General features: G+C 47.2%; 1 protein-coding gene across 1 annotated transcript in view; it reads right to left on the bottom strand.

The window, feature by feature from the left end:
- DISP3 (dispatched RND transporter family member 3) overlaps positions 1-15694 on the bottom strand; it is a 192045-nt gene that overhangs the window by 40451 nt on the left and 135900 nt on the right. Inside the window, exon 16 of the mRNA XM_078869669.1 lies at positions 9549-9769. Coding sequence (XP_078725795.1) covers positions 9549-9769 — 221 coding nt within the window. The remainder of the gene's footprint in view (positions 1-9548; positions 9770-15694) is intronic.

Consider the following 15694-nt stretch of genomic DNA (forward strand, 5'->3'; position numbering starts at 1 on the left):
TCAAGCCGGATCTAAAGAGGCACAAAAAAAAAGAAAGTCATCAGAAAAAAAACCTGTTTGCAATGAAAACCTAAATTAACTTAGTTCCACGATGGCTGACAAACTGTTCACGTGACACGTGCCACTATATTCACAGAGCCATCATTTCATCCTGAGAACTGAATGATGATACCCTGGCAAATAATAAAAAAATAAATGAATTTTAAAATATTTACCAACAAATGACTTAAAATTCATAAGGAATAATATAATGGAAAATACACTTTTTTCTTACATTTCCAATTTATAGCAAGAAGTTAAGACGTAAATAATGCATCGGTGCAGATGATAGGTTTTGTAGCAGACAGCCGTTCTGAGAAACAGCTTAGCAGTATTTAAGTCTAGTTTCCAAACAGTCCTGGAACATTGCAGAGCCAACTCACAAAAGTGACAACCACACTACAAATCAAGCAAACACATTTAGTACGGCTATGCCGCTCCAGACTAACCTGAACCCCAAAACAAATACATATCAAACGGTCTCAGCATGAAAGCCAATTATCAGCACATTTAAACCAAAAGCGTCTTTTAAAAACGAGGCAAATGTAAAACAAAATACTTTTTAATCACATGGATGGTTGCAGAGCAGATATTTTTTTAGGGTGTAAAAAAAAAGTCTAACGCAGTTTCCTGCTCGGTTGATCATGGGCAAGGTGCTCACAATCTGGTTACAGCCCTGAGCCAGTGGTGGACATTTCTCGCTCCGATGGTGGATAGCCACTGTTGACTTTCGAACAAAGTGGTAGTACCCATTACTATATTTACCCTGGAGGGACTGATGGGCTGACTGTACCCCCAACCAGGATAAAAACTCACAAAACAGATTGCGAGTGACTCACAACATTAAAGAGACAACCCCTTTCTAAAGCCGACGGATGGCTCCAGAACATATTTTTTTTGGGGCGTGGGGTGGTGAGGGGGAGGAGGCAGCTGGCATTCAAGGAGGGTTAATAGATCTCTATAAATAAATCGTATTATCTAAGTGCAAAACTAAGGGGCAGGGAGACAGCTTACCACCAAAGATGGAACCCCTTTACGACCTCTCCTCCAGTGGGCATTGATTCTTAAAGAGCATTCATGAGGACATTTAGGCACCCCGACCCCCCTTTCCCCCCACCCATCCCTTTTTCCCTTCTCCTACAGGGCTATCAGAGCTTGGGAAGACACCAGGGGCTTGTAGAGTTGATTAAAACATGCGGTTTAGACAGGTTTCCATTGCACTATAATCCGTAATGTGTGGGTTGTGCTGGTGTCAACCTCCTTCCATGTCCTCTGCCTTGTGTACCTGAATCATCTTGTTAATAATAAAATACCTTTGGACATTTTTATTCAGATAAATCGTCTTATTGGTTCTTTCGGTAAAGTCACGTAGAAGGGAAGTATTAAAATAATAAAAAATAAAACATGATAAAATAATTCTCACGACGTTTCGGCCACAACGCAAGCAGCCGTCCTCAACTGTCTCCCCCGACAGACCTGTTCTTCACCTGAGGACGGCTGCTTGCGTTGTGGCCGAAACGTCGTGAGAATTATTTTATTATGTTTAATTTTTATTATTGTATTACTTCCCTTCTACGTGACTTTACCGAAAGAACCAAGAAGATGAATCCCTGCAGTCACGAAAGCTTTAAATCGAAATTCAAATAAATCGTGTCGGAGAGAGAAATCACGGACTGGGACGAAACCCCGATGCCATCCCTCCGTGAGCCGGACAGCAACCATGAACCTGTGTCCAGTCAATACCAAAACCCAGCTACTCCTCGGACTTGCGGGAGGCACGGGGGAACCTGACGATAGTGAGCGGCATCATTCACCACCTACGACCGACTTGCCTCTGCTCGCTCGATACGACCGGATGTTTTAACCGGTTAGGCGGAAGCGTAGGTGGGGTGGGGGGGTTTTCTACGTTTGATTTTCTTCCGTGCTTAGTTATTCCATCTCCGATCAGCGACAGCTGTAGCCACAGCATGCTCTCGTTAGAAATTCTTCGTGAGCGCGGTTTAAACGCGTTGATATGGTTTGTTAGAGTCTGCAGGAAAACGTCAGGATGTCACAGCTTCCGTCCTCCACCAAGTGGTGTGTCGAGGCTGTCATGGTTCGTGGTCAGTGCCAGATTAAGCTAGTGCGGGGCCTGTCGCATATGTTATAAAGGGGCCCTAAGTAAAAAAAAAACAAATAAATATTAAAACACACATTTTTTTTACTTGCATAGTAAAGTAATTGTATTTTTTTATTTGCTATACAGCCAGATAATACGACAAATCGCTAACCTTAAACACCCAGTCGTTCATAAACGTTGAAGCCAGTATAGTACTATAGTACTATAGTAATAGAGCAAGTGCAGAATCACTGAACCGGAATTGATAGCTTGAAAGCGTTTAGTGCGGGGCCCGTGCAAGTGCGGAGCCCGTAGCATATGCTACTTTTGCTACTCGGATAATCTGGCACTGGTCTTGGTTCAAGGTATGAATTGGGCACCACATCCCCTACCACCGTAACAACTGTCTATCCACCCTCTTCGTAGCCCAGTGCCTGGGGTCTGTCCAGGCAGGTGCACCGCCTGCACACTCGATAGCAAGCTCCGCTACTGCTCTCAAGTTGCAGTCTGCTTTCAAATTGCTCCCTTGCTCTCACTCCCTCCACCCCGTCACTCTATGTTAATTGCCGTTGTTGATTGCTTCAATTTAAAACAGGTCAAGATGAATTGACCCAAAATCCCACGCAAATTGTTGTAATTAAATGGCTTTGAGAGTTACAAAGGGGGGGGGGGGGGGAAGCACAATAAAAAATATATCACAAAATGTTGGAGGTTTATCGCGAACATAAAACATTGTGATGGTGGGTTTATCAGGTTTTTATCCACCAATAATATATTCAATTACTCAGATTTATCTGCAGAAATAAAAAAAATTGAGCATAATACTTTAGAAATCAGTGCTATTTATTGTAATTCAGTAGAACTCCCCTTTATCCATGTGTGGTAAAAACATTACAGACTCCATTATCCATAATGTTATCGGCAAATTTACACTATTTATCCATGAAAAGATGTCACGGATTATGGGATTAATTTACCACGCAACTCTTATCGTAAGAAAAACCCCCAGTAAAAATTGAACGTTGGGCCAACGTTGAGGTAACGTTGAACCAACGATGCAAATCGTTTGCCACGTTGACCCAACGTTGCATACATATCAAATGTCCAAAGCGTGAGGATATTTGGTAGTCTTGTCGTTATGACGGCTGCAAGTGTATCACGAAGGCGCTGTATTTGACAGGCAAAGATTGCAGTCAGTTCACAGTCGGGGGACAATGTTTGCAATGTATTTCACCCAACTGACGAGTTGAAACCAAAACTATAAATATTTTTTCACTTTACCAGGTAAAGCCCACTGAGATATACAGCTCTTTTTCAGAAGCGACCTGGCCACAAAAGATGACTCAACAAAGGGGCCGTCCATAAATTACGTCACGCGATTTTGGACGATTTTTAAACCCCCCCCCTCAAATATGACGTCACAAAGCTCTGCCCCCCCCTCCCCAAAACCACATTTCCATTTTGAAAATAAAACATGCTTCAAATCGCTTTAAACTATTTTTTATTGTCGTGCGTATTTAATGTGGCGCTGCACTCTGATGTTGTCGGAGAAAACATTTATTAAAAAGTCTATTTAATTAAGTAGAACGTGTTGTCTATATTTATTAAAATTTTCGCATTTTTATGTGATGTCACATTTCTCAAACCCCCCCCCCTCGTCACACATCGTCACAAATGTCTGACCCCCCCCCCCCCCAGGTGCGTGACGTCATTTATGGACAGCCCCAAAGCATATGGCTGCGGACATTGTTGTGGTTTTCGTGGACCGTACATTTCCCACGGAAAATAGAGGAGTCTACGTAAGCTGCAAGAAAACGGGACTGATCTCACCGTAGTGCGCTGAAGATATCTGCGGTAGCGGTTCTGCTCACCCATGCAATGCGTAGAGTGGGGGGAGAGGAGGCGGGTGAGGTGGTATTGGGGGGGGGGGGCAGGGAGAAGGGGGGAGGCAGGCAAGAATGGTCCCATCCTCTGTGAGCCGCTCTGCCTCACGGGTCAGCGAGCCGCGGTGAGGGGTGATACCGGAGGGATTGGCAATTAATCGCAGCATTTACCCTGGCTGGCGGGCCTCGCTGCATTGTTGAGCCTCGTTTGCATACGGAGCAATTAGGGGAAGGCGGGCGGCCTTCTCCTCGTGATTACCGCAGCGCCCCCCTCCCCCCCGGACGGGGGAAACGCGGGGAACGACGCAGCGACGGCTTCCACGGAATATATTCTGTGCAGCGCAGCTTAAAAATAAACAGCGGTTAGTAACGCAAACAACTGTGAGAATATATATATACGCATGCATTTGTTGCTGTCGTGCCGGTTGTCGATGAGTTTAACGTCTTATACCCCTCAGCTCTTGCTACGCCATAGGTAAACTACGCCAGCTCGTGTATTATCCCTTCAGCTACAGGTTCCTTCACATAGTTAAATTAAGCCATCTCACGCCTTCATCCGCTCAGCGACAGCTCCTTGACAGAGCTAAATTAAGTTACCTCACGTCCTACCCCCTTTAGCTACAGCTCCTCCATAGAGCAAGCAAACAAACTGACAATTTTTCGATTTAAAGTTTTCGTGACTGCAGGGATTCATCTTCTTGGTTCTTTCGGTAAAGTCACGTAGAAGGGAAGTAATAAAATAAAAAAAAATTAACCTGTAAAAACTAAGTTTTTCACTATAAATCCTTTATATGCGTGGCATCGGGGCGGCTAGAGTCCTCTCGTCCTCTGGCTTGAGATGGCTGCCACCTATGGGTCAGATGATTGTGTGCCAGCATTAACCAATTGGTTATAAATATTTTAAAAAAATTCCCTAAGCAGTGTAACATTTTGGAAAAAAAATGTTCACGAAAATTAATTGTCACGCACAACGAGTCTGTGTGCAAAATGTCAGCTCGATTGGATCACGGGAAGTGGGTTAAAAAACGACCGAATGATTTGCACGGTCCTAAGCAAGCAAGCAAGCGAACTTAATATAAAGGATTTAAAAATTACTTCCCTTCTACGTGACTTTACCGAAAGAACCAAGAAGATGAAACTGTGACAACTTCTATCAGCCCCCCCCCCCCCGCCATGGCCCAAACTCCTCGCTACACAATCGTGCACCACCCCCCCCCCCCCCACCTCTGTAAAATAGTCACACAATTATAGTCCCCCACCAGCCCCCCCTTTGTAAAACGGCCGTAAGGAAGCCATCGCCTCGCTCCTCTAACCTCGGCTCGTGGACTCGTCGACGCGTCCAGACATTCCCAGGGGGCACCCCGAGTCACACTCGTGCACGTCTCTGCGTAGGCCTGTTGGGCGGTGGGGGGCAAGTGCCGCTAGCAAGCGCCTATTGAAGGCCCCCCCGTGCACGCTAAACGAAAGGGGGGGACGCGATGTGGTCACCACCGCCCCCACGGCTTGGCTAAACTTTGTCTCCCTAGCTGCCGAGGTTTCCAACCACATCGCCCGCCGGGTGATTAAAGGGCGAGTCGATGGAGCGAGGTTCTCAAGCCGGCCGGAGGTTGTCGACTGACCTCCGGTTTTGTGACATCGTTCGTCGTCTTCTTGGTTCTTTCGGTAAAGTCACGAAGAATGGAAATAATAAAATAATAAAAATAAAACACAATAAAATAATTCTCACGACGTTTCACATTCAGATGCTGTCTTTCCGACAGACCCGTTCTTCACCTGTGGACGGCTGCTTGCGTTGTGGCCGAAACGTCGTGAGAATTATTTTATTATGTTTTATTTTTATTATTTTATTATTTCCATTCAACGTGACTTTACCGAAAGAACCAAGAAGATGAATCCCTGCAGTCATGAAAGCTTTAAATCGAATAAAATCGTTTGTCGTGTTGATGATACGATGTACATTTTCGCGACGACGATGGCGGCTGTCGTTTCGTTTACGTTCGAAAGCGTATTTAGCATTGTTAACGTATTGCTTTTGGGCATTTATGCGCTTCGAGTTAAAGGTGACAAGAAGAACTCTTGAAATGCATTTGACTTGGCATAAGCCTGCTCACAAGTATTCTACAACCTCGTTCTTTCAATTCAGCAGCGCCGTTATCTCACCGCACTGGCTCTTCATAAATTGAAAGTTTCCTTATAAGTTGGGAACATACCATGTTTTTTTTAAAGCTACGTACAAACGTAGATATTTGTTTCATGCTGTAAAGGAGCGTTTGTATAAATATCAGCAGGGTAAAAGCGTTTCCCTAAAACTAGTTGGAAGGGGGGGTGTGTGTGATGCTGGACGTTCCACATTCGTGTGGCAGGAGGCAGCCACTCTAGAGAACACGCATGATCTATCTATTACACACGCACGCGGCACTAGGCATGTCATAATTCACTCTAACCCCGCCAGCAATTTGATGAATTGCACGATTCTGTGCAGCAATTTGATTTTGTCTCGTCTGTACAGTTTTGTTCGCTCCATTAGCCTATAGGTAACATTAGCATATCATTCACATGCAAGGACAGAGCGTAAAGGTACAGCCCTGTAACTGCTCGCTCACGCCACCGCTGGCAGAAGGGCCTCCGCTAGAGCGAGCTCTTAGAGAGCCCGCCTCGAGAGGTATTTGGCCTACTCTTCCACGCAAGGCAGATGTCTTGGAAGACGTGGAATTTACCCTCGCTTTACCCCACCGCATGCAACCTGCCGATTGACAAACTGCCCTGAACTGCATGCTGCTGGGCGGACAGAGGCAGAGGGATTTAAGAAACGTGACCCATCGTTGCAAACGCTGCACTGGGAGATAAACTAAAATAACTGCCACATCTTGATCGTAATTTCAGCATGCTAACCATGGCACCACGTCAGCATTCCACAATTTCGCACGAATCATAAATAGTAGTTTTTCTCACGCGCTCACATTTTCGATGCATGTACCACGTGAGCCCAAACATCGATTTTCGCCGCTGTGAGCCAATGCGTCATTACTTATGTGCATATGTTGAACTTCTTTCGCACTGTATGTAGCCAACCATGCTAATCGGAGGTACTAATCATTACGTATTATGCAGTGACGGGTACTGCAAGTGCCGACCATGTCTGTCCAGTGCTCGCCGAGCTGCATTGACTTCCGGTAGCCAAACGAATACATTATGAGGTCACAATCAAATGAACCACAATACCTTGCTGATCTCGTAAAGGAGCATAAATCATCACGCGAACTCTGGCCATCCTCACAGTGGCTTTTGGCTGGCCATCGAACACAGACGGATCGCCGCATCACACGCTTTCAGATGCACTTTTGTGGCAATCTGGAATGTTCTTCCTTCCGATATTTGAAAACAACTGGAGCTGTGAACTTTGAAATCTCGATTGAAAACTAATTTCTTCAGAACCTGCTGTTATGTTTAGTTTGTTGTCCCTCCCCCGCACCTCGGGTTAGCACGGTAGGCTACGTATGGTGCAAAAGAAGTTCAACATACATACACACACAGAGTGCTTGCGACGGATGAAAAAGGGGACACGAGGGGCTTCAGGGCTGGCCCTATCCGCAACCAATGATGCGGGCGGCACGGGGAAATGTGGCCCAAGATGAACGAGGCGGCCATGCGCTCCGCTTCACAGCTGCTGGAAATATCACGGAGGTGTGAACTTCCCCTCGGCAAAAATAAAACCTGCCTTGTGGTGGGGGGCGCAGGGGGGCGCTTATGGAAGTATGCAAAGTGGGAAAGCCAACAGACACGCCTGCGCACACGCTGCCATTGCTTACATTTTTTGCGTGGTTGCTCAATTTTATTTCAGCCGTTCTATTGACGCTGATTGCGCTATTGATGTCACGCCATGAGGACGAAGCACCCGTTTAGAATTCCCGCAGAACAATGCATCATCGCTGTTCAAATAACTGTCCGCAGAAGAATATGTCATTGAACTACTTATGAAATCTCTTCAAATTACCTTTTTTTCTCCACACTAGGCTATGCAATTTCCCACATTCCCTGCTACAAACAAATGTTAGTCATGTGATAGAGTAAGCGTATCATTTATTTAAAAAAGTGAAAAATAATTCACTTTAATGTGATGGGTTTTTTGTGTGTGTGTTTTTATCACAACCCAGTTTATTCACTGGCAGTGGCTTAAATGCAGATTTAAAGCCCAGGACCTCAGCGGTGTTGGCTCTGTGCTCTGACGCCACAACCACTCCGCAATAAAAACACAAATTCTCCCAAAATTTGACTTTTGTTCAGTGTGAGAGAGCGATAATGGGAATGCTTGCATTCATTTTTGTAACGCGGGTCCCACACACACTCACAATCCCATGAAAGGCATTCAAAATTCCAGAACTGGTCACAAAAAAAATTTCGATCAGGCCAATATGTTGACCATCAGATTTCTGTTCCGGGTTATTGGAGCAAAATATTCTCCGAGGGACGAACGCATTTTGGAACGGAGCTGCACTCACACGGTGACCTTTACCCGCATCACACGGGGGATGCAGCGCCGTTCGTCATCTTAAAAAAAAAACTCTCCACAACGTGTCGGCAGCGTCAAAAGATACCGTCATAACGACCTCAACACATTCCCCGCATCCGTAATGTGCTACGTCGCCCCAACATGCTAGCCGTCATGTCATCTGCACGGACACGTTTTATTTTCATGAATGTGTGCCACCTCCATCCAGGGTTTCAAATCGTCCGTAAATGTGAGCCGTTAACACAACAAAAAAATAATCATGTTTTGACACCGTCCTCAAATTACTGAATTGGTTCCGTGATAATTTTTTGTTTGAATAGAAGTGGAAACTAATTATCTCATCGATTGATTTCTTGTGTTCCAATTGGTCTCAGATCAGCACTTGGTACAAGCACCCGTCTGCCTGCATTATAAGCGCAGCTACAATTTTTAATGATTAACGAACATCATGCCGAGTCAATCTACAGGAAGTCCAGCCAAATTCAGGTATCAACTGCGATTGGCGTCGTGTGTCGCAGTTAAAAATGAACAAACCCAACCCGCGTAGCTCACACTGAAACATAGTGAGCCAGCACTTTCCCCAACAGCGCTTGCCCTAACGGCACTCGTTCCAACGACGCTTGCCCCAACAGCACTTGCCCTAACGGCACTCGTTCCAACGACGCTTGCCCCAACAGCACTTGCCCTAACGGCACTCGTTCCAACGACGCTTGCCCCAACAGCACTTGCCCTAACAGCACTCGTTCCAACGGCGCTTGCCCCAACAGCACTTGCCCTAACGGCACTCGTTCCAACGACGCTTGCCCCAACAGCCTGCATAGCTGATTGGAGGATTCTGGGAAAACCATTCAAGTTGGAACCCATACCCTGCACACCCGACAGCTACTCCACCGCGCGTGCGCACACGACTGTGGCCGGGTCACTTTGACAAAGCGCCTGCCCGTACAGACGGCGGCTCGTTTTGCACAAAACGCCGGCACAGGTGGCAGTTCCACTGACGGCTCGGAGGGCAACGTACGGTGCTGGGGATGACGTGGTTGTCGTCACGACCACCGTGGCCTTCGGCCGTCGCGCTGCGGTTGAGGCTGAGGACCCCGAAGACGAGGAACACCATGGCGCCCGTGTCGACCAGCGGTCGAGCGGCCGGTTGGGCGCAGCGGCCTCCCGCGCACGGGTCGTACCCCCGCAGTGAAGGGCCCGCAGCTTCTGCTCCGTGCCCGGCCTTGCCCGGGTCCGAGTCTGACACCCACGGAGGACAAAGGCGCAAAGATTACCCACAGATTTGAAGCTTTCGTGACTGCAAGGATTCATATTCTTAGGTTTTTTCGGTAAAGTCACGTAGGTAAAAAATTTAAATTAATAAAAGTAAAATAAATATAAATCACGACGTTTCGGAGGCAACACAAGCTTCCATCTTCAGGTGGAACCGTCACAGCACGATAGCTGTATCACTCTTCAGGTAGAACCGTCACAGCACGATAGCTGTATCACTTGATACAGCTATCGTGACGGTTCCACCTGAAGACGGAAGCTTGTGTTGCCTCCGAAACGTCGTGATTTATTTTTATTTTACTTTTATTAATTTTAATTTTTTACCTACGTGACTTTACCGAAAAAAAACCTAAGAATATTACCCACAGAAACTAACGTGCGTGCGCGATGCAGTGGCGGAGTTGGGTACGTGTAAACATAAGGAGTTGCGATCATATGGAGCCTAAATGCCTCGGTAACACAAGGCGAAAAGTTTTAAAACCACCGGTGTGGAGTATTATTGTTGAGAATTTGATCAATATATTGGCACGTATAAATAATAACGTTGTAAATATGGCAATCTTATTGGGTGGTGGAGGGTTATGAACAAGAATTTTGGCATGAATCTACTACTACGAGGCCGAACCCAAAAACAAACACTGATCATAGTACTGGCTACGAAAACCTACGTTTAAAGTCAACTTGAAGCACCTTGCATAGCAGCTCATCTCAACCTTTCCAATGGCGTTCTGTAGATAAGCCTAGAGGACCCCGGTGGCAGCTGTCGCTGTACATTGCAAGGGGAACGCTGCACCGGCATGAAAGTTTGGCATTAGTCTGCCAGCAGTGGGTGATGTTGCTATGTGGCTTTTTTTCTCCCCAAATTGTGTCGCTCTTATCTTTGGATGACTGGCTGTGTGACTCCTTGTAGTTAATGCAGTGGGGTAGCTTGGTTGGCGTGGGCCTTGGTTTAAGGAATTAAATGGGGTCTCCCTGTCCAATTTACAACAACCTCCCCCCCCTTACCTATTCATAGCCTGGTTGCCCTGGGCTCCTCCAGCCCATGGAAGGGACCCACACAGACACAAAGATGCAGACTGATGGACCACTCACGCAGGTTTCACGTTAAGTGTGGCAGGCTTCCTGGCAGAAGGCCATGGGACAGACCCAGGTGCCATGGGTTGACTAAGATAAGATGACTGGCAGATGTACCACGTGTGGTCCTCACTGTGCCAATTTGCTGCGTATTAACTGCCAGACGCTCAGCTCGTTATTGTGTCACTCGTTATTGTGAGCGTCGCTCCTCTGCCATCCACTGTTGTTGGAGGGAAACTGCTCAGTAGCGTAACTTCACGAGCCTCCTCCACAGAGAGCGATCTTGACACCGCTGGTACCAGTGATCGTCAATTCCAATCAGCTCCACATTCTTCTGTACCGTATCAGCCCATCTCCTCTCCAGCCCATGTCATTTCGCGTTTTACCCCCTTTGTCTGGCCAAACAGAAGCTGCTTGAGCATGCGGTGCCTGGGCTTGTGGGTTACATGACCCAGCCAATAGAGTCTCGTCTGCTGAAGGGCTCGTTGATGGGACTATTTCCAGATCTTTTAAGATTCTGTAAGCTCTTCACACAATCCAGGATGGATCATCAGCCAGCCTGAATGTTTCAAACTGGCACTCCTTCAAAATACAAACTAATAAAATACATTTTCAGTCACTCATACACACACAAAGATGTACACCCAAAATAACTCACCTATGCACAAGACCAAAAGACAAAGATCCCCCGTATAGCCTTCAACAGACTATTTGGGGCAAGTTCTGTTTGTGGGTACAATGCACGCCACACTCTCACACATCGACATGTCTTCGTGCTAATACAAAGATCCACCATATAACCTGCTAGCGAGCACCTATGAATGCCAGTGCAGCACACTAGGGGGTGGGTGGCCAACACCACGCCCGGCCGCCTTTGTCTCCTCAGTGTTGATGTTTACTCATTGCACCAGGTACTCATTTGAAGTTGAGTCGACCTAGGAAAGGCCCAGGACCGGTTCAGATCATCGTCACGGTATTCGTGGCCGTAAGCACAAATGCACAAACAAAGACAAAGATCCCCCGTATAGCCTTAACAGACTGTTTGGGCAAGTGCTGTTAGCGAGCACCTATGAAGGCAGGCACAGCACACGAGGGGGTGGGCCCCAGTGGCGACGTTCACACACCGAATTTAAGGCCGAATCGACCTAGGGGAGGCCCAGGACCGGTTCAGATAATCGTCACTAGTGGTGGAATTGAACTCGGGACCCCGGGTTCGTAGCGCAGCGTAGCGCTAACTGCTACACCACCGCTCCCCGCCACACGCACACACTCACGCAGAAAGGCGCACGTGCACGCACACAATACACTATACAGTATTGTAATGTATTTGCCTAAAAGCCCAACGAACGTAGCAATCGGTGGCCTTCGTAGACATTTCAAACAATACATTTCCGCTACCGAGCCAAAGAAAATAAAATTATCGAAAGCGGCTTCTCCTCTGGTTGATTTTTTTGGCAAAGTTTTCCGTAACCTGCAGAGGCGCCTTTGCGTCTGTCTGCCGGCTACCCACGCTGGCTGGCACATGCCATCCACTCGCCTAACCCATCGTCAATTGCTTCGCCAGAATCAAGTGAACCCACATTTCCATGTCAGTGCAAGCTTTGCTTTTTGTTCACGGTTTATTGTCTCTGCTTTCCAGCATGCCACAGGAGAGTGGTGAATGAGGACTACAGACTGAACTCGCAGCTGAAGGAGACAGTGGCCTCTTTGCTTATTGCTGATACACTTTTGCATTGTATTTCTATACAATGCATTTCAAATCCGCATTGGCTTGCATTTAAATCCAATGCGTTGTATTTCAATGCAACGCATTTTAAATCCACATCGTCTTTTATTTCAGTGTATTATTGCACTTTTATTATTGTACTTCTCACAGCGGTTTTACGGTGGGTCTTTCAACAATCATACACACAGTGTATTTCAAATTCATCATCCTTCCAGGGTCAATAAAATGCCTACCATTTTGTGTGAAGTCAGCAGTGTTGGCCTGCCTTTTGAATGAACTCTCCCCCGCCATAAGAATGTGGAATTTCCACCACCGACTGCTCTTTTGAGCGAAACATTCATTCAAGGTGGTTTGACATGATGCCGACGTCGCCTTGCGTGACCTCGCCGCTAAGACTCCGCCGCCACCAGTGCCGGATTAAGCTAGTGCGGGGCCTGTAGCATGATGTTATATGGGGCCCTAAATTAAAAAAAACACATACATATTAAAATGCATTTTTTACTTGCATAGTCAAGTAAATGTATGTTTTCATTTGCTATACAGCCAGATAATACAACAAATCGGTAACCTTAAACACCCAGTCGTTCATGAAAGTTGAAGGCGGTATAGTACTATAGTAATAGAGCAAGTGCAGAATCGCTGAACCGGAAATGATAGCTTGAAAGCGTTTAGCGCAGGGCCCTTGAAAGTGCGTGGCCCGTAGCTACTACAAATGTAGCTACTACATGTGTAACTACTACATGTGTAGCTACTTGTGCTGCTAGGATCATCCGGCACTGGCCGCCACCCACCTTGCTCCCGAATCTCGAGCACCCAATCGGGCGAGGTCAGAACCACTCCCCGTCACAGAGCAGCAGTCGCTCTGTCAGGCTGGGTCAAGCTATATTTTTTGTTACTATTTTATTTTACCAGATAAGGCCCACTGGGCTCTATAGCTCTTTTTCAGACGCGACCTGGTCGCAAATGAGAGGTCAACGAAGTGGCTTGTGATCACGTGGAAATTTTAGCAGCCAAATATTCTCAATGCATGATTCTAAATGCGGAGGGAAAAACTGGAGGACCCGGAGAAAAATCCACGTAACAATACCAGGTGATAGTAGTAGGTTTTTACCCTTTCAACTGGTACAAAAACTGACACCTTTATACAAGGCATCATGTTTGCAACAACCACAACACAAGCAGTCAAAATGCAAACAAAAAGAAACTCTGATGATGATAATGATATGCACTGTCCTTGAAGTGGATTGGTCCACACCCGAGACAGCTTTTCTTAGAGCCTAGTCTCCATTGGTGTTGGACCAGATGACGCCAAAAGGCGTACAACTCAAAGACAGCGCACTATCAGAGTATTGAGAGCTCGGGGATAAGCATTTACACTATGAGACCTCCTTTACCAGTGGCAGGAGGTCTCGTAGTGAATACCAGGTGACATCGTTAGCCGGCCAGGCGGGACCCTGCACCTCGTCTAGTTTCCCTTGTGCGACGACAGCCTTGACAGGCCATTGGGGCAAGTGCTGCTTGTGAGCACCTATGAAGTCGGGCACGGCGGCAACAAGGAGGTGATGCGTCCAGCACCATGTCGGGCCAACTTTGCCTCCCCAGCGCCGATGTTTACGCAGTGCACCAGCCACTGCGATCATTTAGGTCCGAGTCGACAAAGGTGAAGAAGCCCAGGACCGCTTAAGATATGCGCCCCGGATGTTGGCCATGAGCAGGGATCAAACCGGTGCTTTGCGACATAAGCGACCGTACAACGTGACACCGACATCCTTCCTGCCTCGTTCCATTCGCGCCACCTGGCCAACCATCAACAATGTCTCGCGGCCGCTCACATCGCCCAGCGCTAATTGTTATTGTTAATTATCGCAATGATTACCGTCGCCGACATCGCGGTATCGACTCCTTGCGGTGCTGGCGCTGCGTCTGGCGCGGAGGGACAAGACGCCACCAATCGCCCTCCAAGCTGCGGCCGCGAGCCTAAAGCGCTGACTCGGCTCGGCCGTGCTGCCGCTATAGACGCCAGCGGCCCCGCGCCAGTTGCAGCGAGATTTCTCTTGGGGGGGGGGGGGGCATTGGCTTCTCAACCTCCGCACGGATGCACGCGGTACGCCGTGACAAAAGAGCCACGCAGACTCCCAGACAATTACACGGAGCTCGCTCGCTCGTACCCTGCGTGCGTGAGGGCACGCCACCCAGCCCGCAGGTGCGAGAGCACGCCACCCAGCCCGCAGGTGCGAGGGCACGCCACCCAGCCGGTTGATGACGCGTGTTGGTGCCGAGGGAAGTGAATGGCGTAACAAACCAACCGTATACAAATTTGTTGGGTCCAGACCGATCGGATGCTCACGTTCTCAGAACAATCTTTTTTTTTTGCCTAATTCGGCGAGTATTTTTTTCTAACAATTTGTACATAGATGTGACTGTATGTTCATAATATCGGCTCCGAAATTCTTGAATAATCACGACCACTATACCACCCATAATTATCACTAAATCACCCAGTATTACCTGCAGAACTGCCAGTGTGCTCAGAAATATGAATAGGCCTGCTAGAGATATAAAAAAGTAATATCAATAGATCACCCAGACATATTAATAGACCACCCGGATGCACCACTAAAGCGAATTACCTTCCTCGAAGATTTGTCAGCCCTTCAAGACGCCCTGGAAAATAAGCCCTTGTTTGCACGCCACTGACTCCTGGTTTCAAGTGGATATCGCGCGTAGGCCGCTTTTATTCCAGTGTTAATTCTCAAAGCCACCATTCAAATTGTTGCACAGCGATGAATGCAACTCGAATGTTGTTGGGGGTTTTGGTTGCTCTTCTCTTTACTACAACCGATGTGCAAAGAAATTAAGCGCCGCACAACAATTCACATTGAGTCCACATAACGAGGTAATACTTAAAATTATTTGATTTACAAAACAACTGCTAGGCGATATCTCCGAAACGACGGAAAATTCCGGTGTACAATGTGAAGAGAGTGACACGAACGAGTGCACTGCGACAAAGATAAAGATCCCCCGTATAGCCTTAACAGACTGTAGGGGCAAGTGCTGTTAGCGAGCACCTATGAAGGCCGGAACGGTAC

Source organism: Lampetra fluviatilis, chromosome 28 (genome assembly GCF_964198595.1).
Source record: "Lampetra fluviatilis chromosome 28, kcLamFluv1.1, whole genome shotgun sequence".
Classification (NCBI taxonomy): Eukaryota; Metazoa; Chordata; class Hyperoartia; order Petromyzontiformes; family Petromyzontidae; genus Lampetra; species Lampetra fluviatilis.